Here is a 20,050-nt window from a genome sequence, read left to right as displayed (position 1 = left end):
AGTCGATGGGAGAGCGCTCGGCGGTCGATTTATCAGGTGTAGACTATATGCAATAAATCAACCCCCGCTGGATTTATCGCTGCCCATCGATCCAGCAGGTAATGTAGACAAACCCTAAGATCAGAAGGAACCACTGTAAAACACTGAGATCTACTGATGAAGAGTGTGATATAAGAGCTAGGTATTTATTTGTGGGGTAAGGAACTGGGGATTGAAGATTACAGAACAAGATTGAGAATATGGAAAATATAATGCCATCATATAAATTAATAGTACACCTTCTCCTGGAATTCTATTCTGATAATTCCAAGGATATGGCAGAATTAGGAAAGATTCAGAGAAGTGACAAGAATGATTAGAGACATTGAAATATTTATATGAAGAGTGCTTGAAAGAAATGGCATTGTTTACCTTAGTAAGGAGATAAGAGGAGCCATGATAAAAGTAAATAAAATAATGGACGGTACAGAGGTGGTGCATCAAACACTTTCTATTCTTCCAGTCTTGCAACAAAAATGAAGGGGCCATTCAATTAAATTAAAGGTGGCAAATTCAAAACATAAAATGGAATACTTTTTCACACAATGCATGGACTATAGAACTCATTGCCACTGTGTGTTAGAGACAAAGAATTTAGCAAGATTAAAAGATGGACTGAATATTTACATAGGAAACAAGAGTATCCAGAATTATAGATAATACAAGTTTTGGAAGGAATGTAACATCTCATGCTTCAGAGTTTAAGTGTATTAGGAATGATTTTGAAATCTTCATAGGGCAGATTACGCTATATCTGCCTACTGTGGGATTTTTAAACCTTCCCCTGAAACATCTGATGCTGGCCACTGTCGGACATAAGGTACTGGCTAGACAGTCCCTGGATCTAATCTAGTATGGCCAATCTTATGTCCCCGTGGGAGGAGGTAATGGAAAATCTTTATGGTCTAAAAGGAAGACATGACTGGAAAAGTTTGGAAGTCACTGATCTAGACAATCCCTCTAGTCAGTATCAGTATGGTCCCTACAGTTGTATTCGAGTCCTTTGTTCAGCCCAGTTTTAAAAGATATCAGGAACGGGGATTGTACAAGCTAATAGATTTCCATGTTCAGATATTTTCTGAAGAACTTAAATTTTCCTTGGCTCAGGCTCCCTACTCTTACTTACATCCCAGTCAACTATCCTTAACAATTCCTCTCCCTCCCTACCATTTTGCCCCTTTAAATACTTATAGGCCATTATACCCCATTTCCTTTAGCTTTTGACCAGTCAAGATATATTGAATTTGATCTTTCAAGTCTCTTCATCCACTTTATCATTTTTGTGGCTCTTCGCTAATTCCCCTCCAATTTGTGCACATCTTTTTGGTATGGAGGTCCCAAGAGGATTTTAAGTGCTCTCTCTAACAAGTCCCCTATAGACAGGGTCCCTCTTCTCCTTGATCATTATTCCACATTCTATAAATCGATGAACCTCAAAACACCTTTATCTATTTACAGAAGTGGCTGCACTGTAGCAATGCAGACTACATGCAAACTCTTTCAAAGAGTCACTTCACCTTGGGTGAAAGGTACATTGTACTTATCAGTTGAACAAGATAGATGGGAACTTCCCAATTTTCATCATATACAGAACAGTAAACCAAAGCAGACGGCTTTGCTGATATTGAAGAGTGCCTCAAATATTAGCTGCATTTTAAAGAAGGGCTGCCAAGATCTTTGAATGGGGGCTGAATAATTATGAGTAATAGAGCTTCTGGGCCATAACTGTCCCAAGGATCATGTTTGCTTTTATTCATACACCAGGCTGCCTCAAGCCACCGATTAATTGCTTGCTTGCCCTGGTAACATGTGAAGTGCCTATAAAGGACTCTGGGGAGGCAACAAGTCCTTGAAGACACAGAAAAAGAGTGCAGGCTAATTTATTGTATATACTAAACGATCATGCAAACAGAAAAATATATTGAGAAGAGAAAATACTTTCCCCTGTATTCGCAAAAAGAAAAGGAGTACTTGTGGCACCTTAGAGACTAACCAATTTGAGCATGAGCTTTCGTGAGCTACAGCTCACTTCATCGGATGCATCCACTCTAAGGTGCCACAAGTACTCCTTTTCTTTTTGCAAATACAGACTAACACGGCTGTTACTCTGAAACCTTTCCCCTGTATGACAATTTACTACATGTGCACAGCCAGGATTAGATCATTTACTGTGATAGGGAGATGCCCTGGCTTCTTTCCTACCAATAGTCACTAGTCTACCTTCTGTAGTCTCTCTTACCTTCTCTTTTAAAGAAACACTCGGCTACTTCTACTTTGTGCTGCACCTAAGTCCTAATTCAATCACTGTTTACTTATAGTGACAGAAGCCAATGGAAGCAGGTGAGTGCACACTTGGCTGCTATATGGTACTCCAGCAGCCTGTACAGAAAGCCACCCAGATGAAAATACTGCAGTGTAGAGAATTGTGTTGAGGTCACAATAGGAGTGTGACAGCAAAGCATATGGCCCTTACACAACAACCTGGTCACTCCATCAAGAAACCGGCTCTTGCGACAGTCAAACGAAGTAGTACACATTAACCTGAAATCTACATAAAGATTGTAGTGATGAAGAATTTAATGGAGATGGCAACATGAGCATTACCTCCCAACATCTCTCTATCCAGCGGGGGATCATCATCTGTGATGGAGAAATCCAGAGCTCCTCCTGCTATCTCCACCATGTCTTCATCACTGGTACTGCTCTGGAAACTCCCTCGCCGAAAGCCTTTATTATTCATGGCTACAGCCTCTGAACCTAGAATGGAAGGGAAAACAAAGATAGTTTCTATAGTATAAGGTTGAAGACACCAATGTGTACACCTACATGCCACAGTAATTGATGTCTGACTATGTGCTAATCCAGTCTGACTAGCTGAATGGAATAAAATGGTAGACCTAGTATCCTACACACAGGAAGGGAGGTAACAGATTTACTTTTTCAATATGGCAAGCCTACATGAAGTATGACAGCTGCTTGTTCTAGCCCAGGGACCAGACCGGATTTTCCACATTTACAAGCTGTTGTTCCTGTGATATATTCCATGCTATCATATGGGCCAGAAACAGTGATTTAGTTACATAAAATAAGAGGACAGCATTTCAAAGAGTTATCTGCAAGGTGCATAAAAATCAGTGGATTTAAATCTCTTTACAAATGAATTATTTAATATAAAATTTGAAATTATAACAACCTATTAAAGCCTAAACTTACTATCATCTATTAAATAAATTAAATTAAAAGCAATATTCAAGCACTACAAGTCTGCTGCCAAAGTTCAAAAGAAAGTCAAACCACTGAACTGGTGGAAGTCACTGGCTACGAACCAGAGTTTTGTAAAGTGCTAAACCAACTCTCAACAGCAATAGCCCTTTGTGCAGGTGCAGAGACAATATTCTCTTCATTTTAGTTTCACTCGTTCAGTTCAATGACTGGTTCTCAAAGTTGAGAAACAGACTGGGAACTGAAAAAGCAGAAAAGCTTGTTTTCCTTTTCCACCCTACAAAGAAAAATGAGATGCGAATGGATGAGACCTACTCATTCTAAAATTTTAAAGGACACAGTGACTGTAAACAATCAGTTCAATTCACAGTGACTGTAAACAATCAGTTCAATTCACTAACCATTAATACTTGTGTTTAATCAATCGGTTTTAAATACAAAACATGTTGATAGAAACATGTTTCTGTATCCAGTACATTTGAGGTAGTTTTATTTTAGCTATTAAAAACCGTTTGAAAATGCTGTTATTATGCATTTTGAATTGAATATCAGTTACCATCCAAATGTAGCATGACAAATGATGAGTAAAAAAAATCATTTAGTAATGTTGTGATGCATCATTCATTTTCTAGCCAAAAAATGAAGAATCTGAATAAATGTATGTTAAGCTATTATACAGCTTTAAATAAATGTGCATAGATATCATATACCCTCCTAGTTAGGAAAAAGAACCAAATTTAGTGTAAAGGCTACATTTGCTTATATGTCAACATGTTTTAACCAAAGAGACTAAGCCTCTCTTTCGAAAACCAACAAAATAGCACAAATGCAAAACAAGATTAAAATCAATTGCTAATTTAAATCAATCCACCCTGGTTACTTGTAGAGATGCCATGAAAGTGTAATACTAAAATGCTCATGTTTTTAAAATTGATTTTGAAAACATCACACCCCCTCTCCAAACTCAGAGGGAACCAACTTCAACAACAAAAATCAAGATATTACACACATCCACCTAATTCAAGAAACTGCAGCCACCCAGCGCTCTACATATCAAAATTAAATATTAAATTCCCCTAAAATCATGAGTTCAAATCCTGAAGTAGGTGGGGTTAAAATCCACATATAGTCATGTAGTGGGATTTAAAAGGTAATGCATGAAGTACACAACAGATCAGAGAAGGATTTTAAAAAGCCTGGTAAGCAGTCATGTCAGAATGGTTTTTAATCAAGGCTACAGAGCTGATATACGGCAAAAAAATTTTCTTGAAACAGCCAAATGTCTTTGAACTAGCTCTAGAATTTCTGTATTGCCCATAATCATTTACAGAATCCTAAACCCATCACTTCATCTGAATCAGAAAGCTCAGCAGAAGAAGTTAATACACAGTGTATTTCATTTTCAAAGTTCTGGCTAGGATAACAAGGAACATTTGCACTGTAACTCAGAAGCCGCACATGGCTGCTGAACATTCCCACGCAAAGAGGGGTTAACAAACCAGTACTGTTATCAGCAGGTGAAAGATAGTGGGTTCCTCAGCCTGGTATTTCCGGACAGGGAAGACAGCAAAATAACTCATTTGCCAGTAATTTTCCTGAATAAACTCTACCTCCACCTCCCTAGATGGTAATCCTTTTGTAAAAGGAGAACAATGCAACATGTTGCTCATTAACCGCTCTAACATGAAAAATAGATGTTGGGCTTTTCTTCTCTCCAGCGTTTGCATTTACAAAGCTGGATTCTTTCTTCCATTGTGAATCCTTCATGCTGCTCCAACTGCATAAAGGTGCTGTAAGCCCAGCAGAAATGGCTCCCAAGGGAGTACATACTAGAAGGCGATTCCCATTGCAAATGCTGGCAGAATGGCACTACTGCACGCCTATGCTGAGTTCGCCTGTCCCCGAGGCCTGTCTGCCACATCACCAGATATGCAGCTCAGCCTTATTTTAGGAAAAACAGCACTCCCAAACAGCATGGATTATGTTCTGCAAAATAATTTCCTACCATTAAGGAAAACAATCCTGGCGTTGCACAATAAGATGACAAACTTCTCCTCTCAGAAAAATACCCCTAAAAACACAGTACATTGGTTAGCCTTTAAACCGTGTTTAAACTTTAAACACATTAAACTGATGCAGAGTGCAAGAGAAGAGAAAATGCTATGGGTACATTCACTTTAGCTGAACCCAATGTTCAGTACAGACACTAAGCAGCTGTACTCTAACCCTAACCTAATGCATAGAGTGCCTTCATATTCATAGCCCTCTGAAAGCCCACAGATGGAACAACTTCCAGTACTTTATATAAGTGCATAGTGGAGGTTGGCTTTAAGGTTTATTTTATCCAAGTAACTGAAAGTTACTTGTTGAAGATTTGTGGCCTGTTGTGTATTCCCTCTGGCCAAAAGATTTACAACACAGTAAAATAAAGTCTAATGTTAATCAAGTGGAATCCTCATGTGGCACAGTGTTTACTTCAGAAATACTTTTTGGATATATTATTTTCCACCAGATACGGAACTCTATTTCCTGACCAAATAGGATCTGCACTGTTGTTGTTCTTTAAGAGCTGACATGTTTCAAGCCAGTAGAGGCTGCATACATGGGATAAGCGAAGCGAACCCTGTACGTATGTCCCTTACTTCTTAGAAGCAAGACATCAAGAGCCTCAACTAGGATGATGTAAATGTGAAGAACTTTATAAAAAAAAAAAAAAGACATTAATTTCTTGGTGGTAAAGGTGCTGAACTAATAGCCTTCTGAAAGCTGAGGTCCTATGTACTCAAAGAAAAGGTACAGCACAGACTGGAGCGTAGATGTCCCGACACTAATCTCTGCCAGTGAGATTCATCTCTGATCTGCAGGAACCACCCCGTGGGAAGAACATTGCAGTCTGCATAGGTCTCTAATAAGCCTGCTGGCAAGGGGACAACTCTAGTGACGGCTGTATTATGTGGCTATCTAGCCACCATGAAATGGACTATGAAATATCAGCTTGTTTCAAACAGGCCATCTGACAGCTGAGATAGAGAAATGTCTATCAACTGCCCTGGGAGACAGCCAAATAACCTTGAGGTCAAAGACTCATTCTTCTAACTATCCAGGTCCCCATTTAATGAGATTTTCATTTCTTGTACATATGTTTTTTGGAGAAGTATTATTTTTAACTTCTGTTAAGTGACTTATAAGTATGAAAAATGAGTATCCCAAATGGTTGTAAAATTGTTCCCAGAGCGTAGTTATCAGTGGTTCACAGTCAAGCTGGAAGGACATATTGAGAGGGGTTCTGCAGGGATCAGTCCTGGGTCCAGTTCTATTCAATATCTGCATCAATGATTTAGACAATGGCATAAAAAATACACTTAAGTTTGCGGACGATACAAAGCTGGAAAGGGTTGCAAGTGCTTTAGAAGGCAGAAGTGTTGTAAGCAAGACACAAGAAATAATTCTTCCACTCTATTCTGCACTGCTAAGGCCTGAACTGGAGGAGTGTCCCCAGCTCTGGGTGCTACATTTTAGGAAAGATGCGGACAAAGTGGAGAAAGTCCAGATGAAGCAACAGAAAGGAATAAAGGTCTAAAAAACATGACTTGTGAGGGAAGGTTGAAAAAAACTGGGTTTGTTTAAATCTGGAGGAGACTGGGGGAGGGGGTGTGTGTACATGATAACAGTTTTCAAGTACATAGAAGGTTGTTTGTTACAAGGAGAAGGGTGAAAAATTGTTCTCCTTAACCTCTAAGGATAGGACAAGAAGGAATGGGCTTAAACTGCAGCAAGGGACGTTTAGGTTTGACAGTAGGAAAAACTTCTTAACTGTCAAGCTGGTTAAGCACTCGAACAAATTGTCTAGGGAGGTTGTGCAATCTGTCATTGGAGGTTTTTAAGAACAGTTTAGACAAACACCAGACAAACATCAGGAATGGTCTAGTTATTACATAGTTCTGCCTTGAGTGCAGGGGACTGGACTAGAAGACCTACTGAGGTCTCTTCCAGTCCTACACTTCTATGACTCTATCCCAAGCTTCTAGCTATCAAATGTAATCTCAATGTTTACAGAAAGCCTTGTGCTTCCCGAACACAAAGCAACTCGCCCTGTGTCTAAGGATGAAAGCAAAAGGCCAGATGCCTCCAAGAGCAGCCATGTATGTTTCTGTGTTCCACCACATAACACAAAAATTCCTATTGTTCGACAATTTTGTCTGAAATTCATACCATGTAATTTATGCTAATTAAATACACCTCCCAGAATATTACACTAGAAAATGTACACTCCTTGTTCTTCTGATAGCTCTGAGAATAGCTTTGAGTGGACTGGTACCGATCTTTCAACCAATGGCTGCAGCCTATGGATTGCTCCTCTTCTCTATCATCATTCTTGTTATTTAGAATTTTAGCTGTCGAACATCAATCCCTGGAGCCACAAGAACTTACTCGTACCTTTTGAACAGCTATTGAACTCATGCTATAAGAGACTTGGATATGAACTATCCTGTCTTTAGATGTGTACATGTGGCTCATAGCTGAATTGCTCCCATTCACTGACACTGCATAAGAAAACTTCCTGATAGTCCAATAATAAATGCTGTGCAACAGCCACCGTGCATGCTCAGCAGTTTTGTATAGAAGCAAGCAGCTGACTTAACATTTACTATAAAATACAATTGAACTCTTCTTTCAGTGATGGATCTTGAAGTCCCCAGTTACAGAAAATACAGCAGAAGGTTGTTGAAACTAAACCACCATGCTTGTTTTTTGCCTTATTTTGAGAGACTACTCCCTCACAGGTGAGCAATAAGGCTATGTCTACACTGCAAAAGACACCCGCAGCTGACCCGTGCCAGCTGACTCAGGCTCGGGCTAAGGGGCTGTTTAATTATGTTGTAGATATTTGGGCCTGGGCTGCAGCCCAAGCTCTGCAACTCTCCCCCCTCGCAGGGCCCTAGAGCTCAGGCTGAAGCCCAAACCTGAACATCGACACCGCAGTTAAACAGCCTCTTAGCCCAAGTCATCTGGCAGGGGCCAGCTGTGGGTTTTTAATTGCAGTGTAGACAAACCTTAAGTTTCCAAACTAAGCTTCCTGGGCCCTACTGTGCACAAAAGAAGTGTGTTCACATGCTTTGTCCCTACATAATGACCTCGTGACCAGACATGAGAGCTGCTCCTCCTTCCCCCCTCCACAAATCCATATACCCCAAACATAAAAATTATAGCTCCTTTATGGCAGAAGGTAGAAAAAAATCACTGGAAGAGATACAACTTGGCTTTCCCTCATGCCCCATGGTGGACATACATACCAAAAGATTGCTGGCCTAGCCAAGGAGAAGCCATCTTCCTAGAGACTCTCCAATCAGCCTCTTCCACCTCTTTCAGCCACCAGATGCCATTTTCTCCATCTCGATCAACCATAGTACTGAAGCTCTGGATTAAAAACCCAAGCAGATCCGCCCTTCTGGTGGCTGGAAGTGACTCAGAAGATAGGAACCATAATAACAAAGCTAGACTGAGTACTGCACAATAGGAATTTGCACTTCCAGAATGATGTTCTAGTCCTTTTCTGTCTTCATTGTGATGTTAAAAGTACTCAAAGGGACGTGGTTAAATCAAAAACAATTCCCGGGACTCCCAATCTCTTTCTCCTTCCCATTTCATACTTAGTCATGTGCCAAGCGCTGAAATGAATTTGTTTCCCATCCCTACTCAACTGTTTTACTCCAGCTGCCACCTCAGTCTGAGGGCTGGTACTCCTTTTATTTCTGTACCAGAATCCCAACAGAGCTGTTTGATATGGTTGAGTGAAGTAACTGCCAATTCAAGCTCACACCGGTCAATCCACTTCTGTAAAGCCAACCTTAAAGGGCCAATGCTCTAAACAAAGGAATATGTTGAAACAGTTCTACTGACTACGAACATTTCAAATGCAGCTCCCAACACACATTTCCTCCATCTGATAGAAGGTTTGACTTTGGCTCCAGAGCTAGTACACAGAAATTATGCCAGAGAAGATAAATGTTTTTCAAGAGAACTGAACAATTCTAATCCTGATCAGCTGCTTTCATAAGACATTCTTCTGGTGGGGAAAGGAGTGACAGTTCACCACCTACGGTTCTCTTCACTTGAAAATCCAGATAATTAGAGAGACAGTACTTTTCTTATAGTCCAAGACAATTCAAATGTAAGTTTCCAAACCAATCAGCCATCAGAGCACCTAACAAGGAATTCTTGATTCACCCCCCTCCTTCCACCCCTCAGTTTGGCTCATCCCTGAATCCTGTGTTCTCCTCTTGCTCCCTCATCTCAAAGCTCACACCGCCTCTTAAAGTGGATATGTATATTGTATCACAAATAGTTAGGAAAATTACTTGAAAACCCTGTGCAAACACTAAGAAGGAAAATATCAACAATACAGAAATCTGTTCTAACTGCAAATAGTTAGAAAAAAGTACAATACCATCACTGGATTGTTGTGCCAATACTTACAGTACCCGGCCTGAAGCCAACAGAGCAAAGATTTATAGCAACACAGTCACACTGCTACTTACACTTGTGCTGTGATTTCAAACATAAAATGCTTATTTTCGGAGCTGAAAACTTAACTCGTTACAAAAGGACCCCAAAGAATGAGCTAGTTCATCAAAGTAAGTTATTTTGGACTCTCATATAACAGGGGAGAAAAATCGCACATTAGTTTCAGATCCTTATATGCAACCTTAATTTAGATATTGCTTTTGATTTAAAAAATGAAATTTGACAAAGAAGTAATGACCCACAACAAAATTTAAAGGTAGATATAAAAAAAATTAAAATAAATTAGCCATACCTGTGATCACAGCAACCTGGTAGCTCTACATAGTTGTCACTGATTATGATACATTGGCTCAGTTTGGACAGTGAATCTAGACTAGTCACTTATATTGGAGCCAATCCAAAGCTTATACAATTCAATGGGAGCCTTCCCGCTGGCATAAGTGGGCGCTGGATGAGGCCCGTTCTGTTTATAGGCTGATTCGCTTCCTGGTTCTGAATAGGATGAAGCTGTTCTATGTATATTGGCAACCATGCTGAGGGGAATGACAACAGGCAAAAAGATGGATTTCTTCAAATTCAGTGACACGTTTTAAAAAATTCTTAAAGCACCCTAAATTGCTCCTAAACTACTTCATGATCCCTTTACTTGATATATAGTTAACTCTTCCCAAAGCACTAATCAATTAAACCCTGTACATACAGGTTGCATCAAGCAGTAACCGGAGAACAGTGCCTCACTGTAATTTAATTGATACTATCTAAATTAAAGCACCGAGTACAAATATAATTTCAACAGATACTGATCTAGTTGAGTGTCTTAAAATAATGTGGGTTACACCCTGCAGCATATAGACACTGCCAGACTAGTTTTGTAACAAGATTCAGACTAAAGAGCTTTATGTACTGTATCACTGCCAAGTCAAATAAAAGGCTCTTAGCCGTTGGACTGGGACAAGTGCTCTCTTTTGCTACTACTCTGATCATTAGAAAAGTAGAACAGATCGCAACAGCAAATTCTTGACAGGATAGACACCCGAGTTTCCCAGAAATAAGACTACTCTTTGTGAAGCTTATCTACCACCCTCAGACATACACCTCCTCAGCCAAGAGGAATTGTACTACAAATATCTTCTGGTGTAGCAAAAACATGAAGATACTGTATACTAGAGGGATAACATAGTATGAAAAATTCTTAAAGGGACCCGGTCAACTTGAAATCTAACCAGTTTCAAAGTACAAATAAAAGTCATTTCAAATACTAGACCTTCATGGTTTTATAATCACATTATCCAGAGCTGGAAAGTGTTTTTTTCACCTCCCCACCACTGCTCTGAACATAGAGGAAACTGACTATACAGAGGGAACAGGGAAGGTTGCTGGACAGAAAGAAACTGAAGAGAGACAGGTTACTTCTAATTATAGTATAAGCAAAAAAATCTGAAGTGATTTTTAAAACAAAACTGCTCCTTTAATACATAAAATGTGTTGCAACGGATTCAGTTTCTTTCAGAATAAACTAATTGACCATGGCGGTTTAGTGGTTTGTTCAACATTGGCACCATACATGTTTCTCTTCTATTGTATTTTAAGTTCATAATTACAAGAGGCCTTTAACCTGCCACCCATTAGCCACCCAGCTTTTCCTGTTCCAGAAAACAGAAACACCCCTTCATCTACTACTGTAACAAGTCTGTTCATCTCATCCCTTCCTTCTCTCTGTTGGGAAATTAAGGTTGCTTACTTTCAAATTCAGACGAGCGAAATGGAGTTTGATGGCCTCTCCTGGTTCAGCTCTGTCAATGGGGGGAAAGGAAGCTCTCGGCCTGGGCTCAGATACTATGAAGACCTGACTGACAGGGCTCCGAATGGTGGGTAAGTCAAGTCTGAAATGTGAGGCCACCAATCTACATCTCCAAGTGCCTTCAAGCATTGTAGTGCACTTTCCACAAGGCAGCTGATTTAGCAACCCTGGGGGCTGCCCAGAGTGGTCAGACAGATAGTGGAGAAATGGCTACAAAAGGCAAGTATCAGTTATGTAACCAAAATGAAGGTAAAAAATTCAATTTTGTTTTGCATTTGAACAGGTTCAGTGCAAATCATTACAAACTGTTGCACTTTCAAACATATGCAAAGATTAACTGTAATTACACTGGGATACCCCAGGTCATGTTGTGAGATGTGGCTTTGTTCCATCAAGACAACACACCCCTCTGTGCTTTCCTGATCAATGCTACAAAGTGATACGTGTGTATGCAAGACGGCTGATCCCCTTGGTTCTACGGCATTTGGGACAGCTTTACCTCTGCGTGGCTAACCTAATGTGCAAGATTTTAATTACGTACTATATAATGATCGGATACTTGAGTATGCATCATCCCAAGGACATTAATAAATAGGACAAATTCTACTGCACATGTGATGGACAGTGATTTCTCTATTTGCATACTAGTTTCAGCTCTTCTCGAATAATTCGTCACTGCTTCTCATAGCCTTGTGCCATTCAGCCCCTGTAGCAGCACACTTGAGCAACTATTGCCATGAGAGCGGTTTTCAGCCTCACTCTTGTTTAACAATGCCTGGCTTCTGCCTATTATTTGTATTTTTGAATAAATCCCCTTTGTTTTATCAGGTATTTGTTACTCATTAAATAGGACAGAAGAGTGGATCTTTGGCAGCAACACATCTGGGTGTCTTTTTTTTAATTGTAATTTAATAAGACACCATACCAATTCCCCAAGTGCAGTACAGAGTAAAAACACACAGAAATGGGGGCGGGAGGGAGGGAGAGAGAAAATCCAACTGCCCTGCCAGGAATTTCCACAACTCATGTCACCCATACAGTTCAATGACTAAAAGAGGTAATTAGAAGACACATTGAAGGGCCAAAATAGACCTTAAGCTACTTTGCAGGAGAGCACTCTAGTCTGGAGGAAACAGGGAGAGGGAGAAAAGAAGAAGAGCAGTTGCCCAAAATCTGCTTCTTATAAAGAGTAGAGCCACTCCACAGCAACTACACTCCACATTAACTATATCCACACTAAACCTCACAAGTCAGTGGTATCAAAAGCTGCTGACTGATCATTTTTACAACTATATAGACACCTACCTATTATCCGTATTAGCATAGTGCCTACAAGGGACCAGGGCCCCAAGTTCCTAGGCGATCAGACACTGACGAAAGTAGTTGCAGTCTTGTACACGAGCCAAAAACAATTACCTAGAGTGGGCTGGGGAAATCTGAGGACTCTAAGTAGTGTGGGAGTTGCTCCACTGCACCTCTCTCAAAAACTGACATCCCCAACCCCACCTAACATACACACCACATTACTGGACTTTTTTTTTTTTTTTAATGTGGACAACACACACAAGCATTTTTCCAACAATCCACCAGCTGGAGTTTTTGCCTCAATGATAAGAATATCAGTTTAGTAAGCTATCCAATACCTTTAAGAAAAGTTCTGGCAGTTTTCCCAACCACAGCTACTTTACGTGGGCTGCTTTTAATCCCCAAGTATGAGCACATTTACACAGAAATCAAGTGCTTAAAGAAAACAAACAGAGAGAACAGAAAGGGTTGGAGATCATAGAAACATCTGTTTTTCAGATGGAAGAATGAGGGGAAAGGACAAATAAATATCAGTGCTTGATGGTTCCCCTAAAAATACACCAAGAAGTGATTATCTTATGGAGATCCTTTACCCACCGACCACAGTTAAAAGCAAATCAAGATTCACCTGGAGCCCTGTGGATTCTAGCAGGATCAGAGTTTTCAGGAAAATTTATCATCAGGGACTAGAGTTGTTTCTATGAAAGAGGCACTTCAAAAAACTTGTTACTAGTCTCTCTTGTATACTCCCACATTAAAGTTGTAATGAAAGCAAAGACATTTGCCATTGTGTGAAATGTGCCATTAACTCATTCAGGATCTACAGTAGAACAGAAAGATTAGGAAAATTAAGGCAGCACTGTCAGCAGAGTGTAGACAATTTGGCACTAGAAGCCAGCACTCTAGAATTCTATTCCTAGCTGTGAAAATTACTCCTTTTGTGGCTTTGGGCAATTAATAATTTCTCCATCTCAGTTTCTCCATGGATAAAATGGGGATAAATGCTTATTGCTTCACACAAAAGTGCCAAGGATGAGTTGTTTTTAAACTACACATTGGTATTAAAGAGACCATCCTGACCATACTAAAACGAATTGTTTCACCAATTCGGGTATTCCGTGTTAAATCAGAGTGCTTTCCACACCCATTTGCTGTAGCTGCACTCCCCCTCCAGGAACTGGGGAGGATTTCTACACTGGGATAGGTTCGAACCACAAGCAAGGCTCTAAAAGTAATAATTCTGACAAGCAACGAAATTTTGCAATATATACAAGTAATCTCTAGACACAGAAATGAGGCAAAGGTCATTGAGCTTCTGACCTCATTAAGGATCTGAGCTGACCCCTCTAGAAGTGAATGGCTAAAAGGAATATTCAGCTTAGTCACATTTTGTCTAAAATGTACCTATTATTCTTCAGATTAAAACCATTAGTACACCTGAGATTAGAATACCCATCTTTCCTCCCCACCACCACCCATCTTATTTACTTTGTGCCTAGTCAGTTACATCATTTCCCCTATACAGTCACTCATCCTCCTGCCCTGCATTTTACCTTCACTAGAAAGAAAAGTCACATTGGAGCCTGATTTTAAGAAGGTGTGTTAAAACAATATTAAATATGAATTGCAGTCAATGAAGACAGGGACTATCATGTTTAACACATGACCAGAATATGGGTCAATTCTACTGGCAAATTGTTAAACAATGGTCCCAATTTTCACTGGCTGCAATGTCATGTTTAACATCATGTTAGTTAAGGTGACTCCTCCTGACTGTGTTGTATTCCAACAGGATCGAATTTTCTTGCAAAGGTGAGCTCTAGGTGGGCCTTTCATATATGCATGGAGAAAACACACCCCAAGTAGGATTTTTTTTTAAAAAAAAGCACAAAAACTGATAGGGAGATTCAAGGAAAGGCAGTCCCTAAAATAACTTTTTTTTTTTTTTTTAAACATTGACTAGAGTTCAAATTGATGGCATCTTTCTAACTACTATGCCAATAGCTCCAATTCTTACAAGTTAAAAAGCAAAGGTTCTTACAGCTACATGTTGATACGCAAACACACAACACGTGAAACATCAAATTGAGAGCTGTGAACTACCAACATTCATAGCAATCCTTTTTTGCGGTGTACATTTATACCCACTTTACTTACAATTTGTGTATCTGTTGGAAATTTAGTTCAAATTTTTTACTCTTTGGTTCTTAAAGCTAAGCATCCATATAAACAGGTTTCAGAGTAGCAGCCGTGTTAGTCTGTAGCTAACAGTTAGGCTGTAGCTCACAAAAGCTTATGCTCAAATAAATCTGTTAGTCTCTAAGGTGCCACAAGTACTCCTCATCCATATAAAAATGTTCTACTTTGTAGAGGTGCAGAGCACCCACTGAGATGCTGGGTGCTAAACCCCTCTAAATAAAAGTGGTCCAATTTTCAAATGGCTAGATTTAGCTGCCCATATTTTGAATTTAATCTTTTTGTTTGAAAGAGATTGTGTATACACTATTTTTAACTGAAGTTAGAAGTTATAGGCTCTAGGTTATATCTTTTTCTCCTCCAAATCGCTCTTAAGTACCTCCTACAAAAAAAAAATCCTCAAGAAGATGAACAAACAGAACTTGTACTATGAATTCCTAGTCTGGCTAATAAAACAAACTGCAGAAACATTAGCCATGACAACATTGATTCAGGGTGCTGGCACAGAGAGAGCCTACAGCTTTTACTGTACTTAGGAACATTTCACAATGCTTTCATTTCTTCCTCACTATCCACTTTCTCTCATGTTTAGTAACCTCTGAGAAAGATAGGATCTTGTAGATGATTTTCTTAGGCCACTTCCTGTTTACTGATTGGAACTTGGAAATATACTTTTCTAGCCAATTAAAAATCAAGGAAGCTTTCTAGTTCACCAACCTCCCTGGCAAGTTCTGTAACTCTTACTTCAGAAAGGCAGAAAACCTACTCTAATGAATCTTTGGGGACCAGGGCTGGTCTTACCATGAGGTGAACTGAGGCGGCTGCCTCAGGTGCCAGACTATGGGGGGGGTTGCCACTCGGATCCAGAGTTTTAAAGTTTTGGCCCAAGCAAGGGGGCGTCATTTGAGCTCCCCGCCTCAGGTGCCAAAATGTTGTGGGCCGGCCCTGTTGGGGACTAATAGTTGATCATGTTTTGCTTTATATCCACATAGAAGAAAGCTTCCTGGCTACAGCAGACACATCATCAGACTGTGATAAACAGAAGACTGTATTTGCTTCCTGACTTAGCCAGATCAGGGGTCAAATTATGCTGGTTTCTGCTGGCTCTGAACAGGGTTTTTTGTTGCTGTTTGGTTTGAATTTCGGGGGGGGGGGGGGGGAGGCTACCACCCTGAGCTCTAGAATCTGAGCATTCACTGTAAAAAAAAAAAAGTTAAATCCATAACTCTTATGGGATTCATCTAAACTACAGGTTTTAGTCTTGCTGTAACTTGAATTTTAATTCAGTGGAGCTGCAATACAACCAAGAACTAGACAAATCCATGGCTGTGAAGAGAACCTTCAAATTAGGAACAGATTGCAAACTGATATTCAACTCCATAGCCAGCCAGCCTAAAAGAGTACAAAGATGGAAAACACCTCTGTTCATCTCATTTGGTTGTTAATTCTGAAGCCTAATGATTTACTTGCCATTAACTTGATTAACTATTTCACTGCTGACCAAAACACAAAAGGCAGAGACACAACAGTTAGCTGATATCACTGCCTGAAGCACATACCAAATAAGAAGAGGGATGACCATATTGCGATGGTCTGCAGAATCTACTGGGAGGGCCATTTCAAATCACTAATGTTTGGTTTACGGGAAGCGCTTGGTAGATTACAACTGCTTTCCCCAGCCCTGATCTGAATCCTGACCCACATTTTCTCTATCATGTCACAGAAAGTTTGCTGGATTTAATGTTTAGATGTTAAGTTTCAAGCTGAAGTAAATATTTAATATTAAGCAAGAGTCTACTCTACAAAACATAACCAATTTATCTGAGCATAAGCTTTCCTGAGCTACAGCTCACTTCATCGGATGTAATAGACTTCATTACTCTGAAATCTACAAAACATGTCATTTCTTTTTTTCCCCCTTCATGTTTAATTTTCTTTTGTCACTTCCCTTACTGCCAGGCAGAACTATGATCAATGGATCTTTTGTTTCGTTAGCAAGTACTGTGTAAACAATGACCAAGCTTCTCTGCTAATACTGTAATTGAGAACACTGGATAACTGGAAGTTACCGTATCTTAAAATCAATTTAAATACTCCCCTCCCCCATTTTATGAAATTTAAAAGCGGAGGTCCTGTTTGCTCTGCATGGTCAAAAAAGATCCCGTTATAGAGGATTTTGTCCCAGTGATCCAGCTAAAGTTTCTTCTACCTGCAACACTGTGCATTGTTCTGCATTGCAGCTGGATACTGCCCTCCATATTTATTACATCATACCATTCAACAGCCTTCTAAAATCATGAATATTGGCAAGTGCAGGCACAAAATTTGCTCACCACAGTGATGATGAAAGAATTAATATTTTGCTCACACATCCAGGTTAGCTACAAGCCTAGAGCATTGCACGGCTGTTGTAAATAAGTAGTTTGCAAAACATTTTGGGATTGTTTGAGAGCACAGGCTCTGCAACCCCTGTCTGATCAAGTATTACAGCTCATAAGGTACATGTACAAATCAGACCTCTTGCAAGAGCTAAGGTCAATGGGAAAGGAGGAGAAAAGGTAAAGCGAGTTTAATGGTGAAATTTCCACCGTGAACTTAAGTCGGTCTCTGAACATTAAAATATTTTCTAAAATTTCAAACATACCACCACAAAGTTTTTTCCTGGAGATTCACCTTCTTTGCACTAATAGCCAACGTCATTTGGCAAGATTCATTTGTATTTAGCAGATGCATATGCAGATTAGATCTGACATCAGTTTCCTGATGAGTTGCCAATGTGCTTTTGGTGTGTCAAAGTTTTATTTCATCAACCCAAGTAAATCATTGACATTAAAGACCAAGTGACAAGGACCTACAGGAGTTTCAAAATGCCAGCCTTTACTAGTCTAAACAATAAAGATCCAATGTAACTTATTTCAGGCCTCACAGCTAACAAGGTAGAACAGAGTTGCTAGGTGACATTCCTTAAACATTGCCACTCACACCTGGGATTCATTTGGCCACAATAGTATTGATTTAAGTGAAACTTCCAGCTTCAAACATTCACCTGGAGCCGGGGTGACCAACCTGAGCCTGAGAAGGAGCCAGAATTTACCAATGTACATTGCCAAAGAGCCGCAGTAATACATCAGCAGCCCCACCCATCAGCTCCCTCACCACGCCTCCCACGCACTGCACCGGCAGCCCCATGCCTCCCCTACCTCCCCACACCTCCTGATCAGCTGTTTCATGGTGTGTAGGAGGCTCTGGGGGAGGGAGAAAATAGGGCACGGCAGGCTCAGGGGAGGGGATGGGGAGGGGTGGAGTGGGGGCAGGGCCTGTGGCAGAGCCAGGGGTTGAGCAGTGAGCACCCCTGGCACATTGGAAAGTTGGTGCCTCTAGCTCCAGCCCTGGAGTCGGTGCCTCTACAAAGAGCCACATGTGGCTCCGGAGCCACAGGTTGGCCACTCCTGACCTGGAGCATTCCTCACCGCCTAGGGGAGGTTCTCTTGTCCAATAGCCCCAGGCAGCCAAAATATAATTCTTGTGACCTGGTTCCAGCAATGTGGACTGATGAACTGGCTCCTCCTCCTCTACAGTCAAACACGGTAGAAATCAATGAGATTTCTCAAGTGTTTTTCAGAGCTGTTACTCGTAGTCACACTCTCCATTTGAAGACATCAACTTTTTGTCTTCAGTGACGGGCAGGCACCTACGCTGCTCAAATTGGGTCACAGCAAAAAATTAACAGATTATTTTCCATGAACTGAATGTCATCAGCACAGACGGATAGGATGTGAATGGCATTCCTCATCAAGCTGAAAAATACACTGAAAGCAGGCACTGAAAGACAATGGCCCCTAAGACAGTCCCGAGGTGACCACAGCAGACTCTCCCACATAGCTTCCTTCCACCCACCACCCAAACTGAAAATACTTCTCCCACACGCAACATACACTGAAGACCTTAAGATCTGGCACCTGATCTAGAGTGAATTAGCCAATCTTGTGAGGCCAGAGCAACTCAGTTTTGTGGGCGTTTTTGGAAGGAAGACACTGATTACTTTGTTCCCAGCCGACAAAGCTAAGTAACATAAGAGACTCTGGTCTCTTATGAGAATGATATATATATAAAAACTAACTATTTTTTTAAGCTAGGCCAGGAAGTAGGTGGCTGGAGCTAGAAAATGTGTATGGCTGAAACTGAATAAGTCTGCCAAACCAAAAAAAAAAATGTAATCAGTCTGGGGCATCATCCCACTCAACTCTTTCCTGGCCCTACAACTTCATTGCTACACTGACAATATCTGTCTCCCATGTCTAAATGCTTTTACTCCCACTTCAAACCCACTTTCTAGGCTGCTAATGACATGCAAAAAAAAAATAAAAATAAAATAAAATAAAAAATCCAGTTTGCTGGACAATTCCAAAAATGATTCTAATGGAGTATCTGGCTGCCAAATACTTTAATCTGAAACAAATTTTTACAAGCCTTGATAGTTTTTGTATTTTTCTGGCTAAATCCTCTTGTTTGTAATGAAATTTCCATTCTAAAGGACACAACCAATAGCCTCTCTCCCCCACGGAGGCAGTGATAACAATCATGAACGTCACTCCTGACAATCACTACGACTGTTTATAATGTTCACATGCAGAAGAAGCTAACAGTTTTGAAACAACTTTACCAATGATACCTCAAAACTCCACAATACAGCAAGATTAGTAGTTTGTTTATCAAGTTTCCAGGGAAGATGAGACCATATTTCCTTGAATTTATCCTGCTGTTCATTTAACTCCTATGCAAAAGGAGTAATAGTTTCTGAAGACTGGTTATTTCCCTCCAGTTCACATGCCAGAAAAAAAAAGAAGTCATTTTGCATTAAAATAATTGCATCAGCATTGATATACTAAGACAAGATCAGAGACAAACTTATTCATCTTTACAACATCAAAGTCTTGGAAGAAGGTCTCAAAATTGCCTCTT

General features: G+C 40.2%; 1 protein-coding gene across 3 annotated transcripts in view; it reads right to left on the bottom strand.

The window, feature by feature from the left end:
* The window catches only part of LOC140917577 (H(+)/Cl(-) exchange transporter 5), a 93,367-nt gene that overhangs the window by 49,785 nt on the left and 23,532 nt on the right, over positions 1–20,050 (bottom strand). For 2 of the 3 annotated variants that reach the window (XM_073360704.2, XM_073360705.2), the window contains exon 2: positions 2,644–2,796. In XM_073360704.2, coding sequence (XP_073216805.1) covers positions 2,644–2,779 — 136 coding nt within the window. In that variant the 5' untranslated portion in view covers positions 2,780–2,796. Of the gene's footprint in view, positions 1–2,643; positions 2,797–13,520; positions 13,546–20,050 lie in introns of those variants that run through there. The other variant, XM_073360702.2, reaches the window with a different exon arrangement.

This window comes from Lepidochelys kempii, chromosome 9 (assembly GCF_965140285.1).
Source record: "Lepidochelys kempii isolate rLepKem1 chromosome 9, rLepKem1.hap1, whole genome shotgun sequence".
NCBI classification, from domain to species: Eukaryota; Metazoa; Chordata; order Testudines; family Cheloniidae; genus Lepidochelys; species Lepidochelys kempii.
The sequence above is the reverse complement of the archived record's forward strand: the minus strand, read 5'-3'. Positions and strand labels throughout refer to the sequence as shown.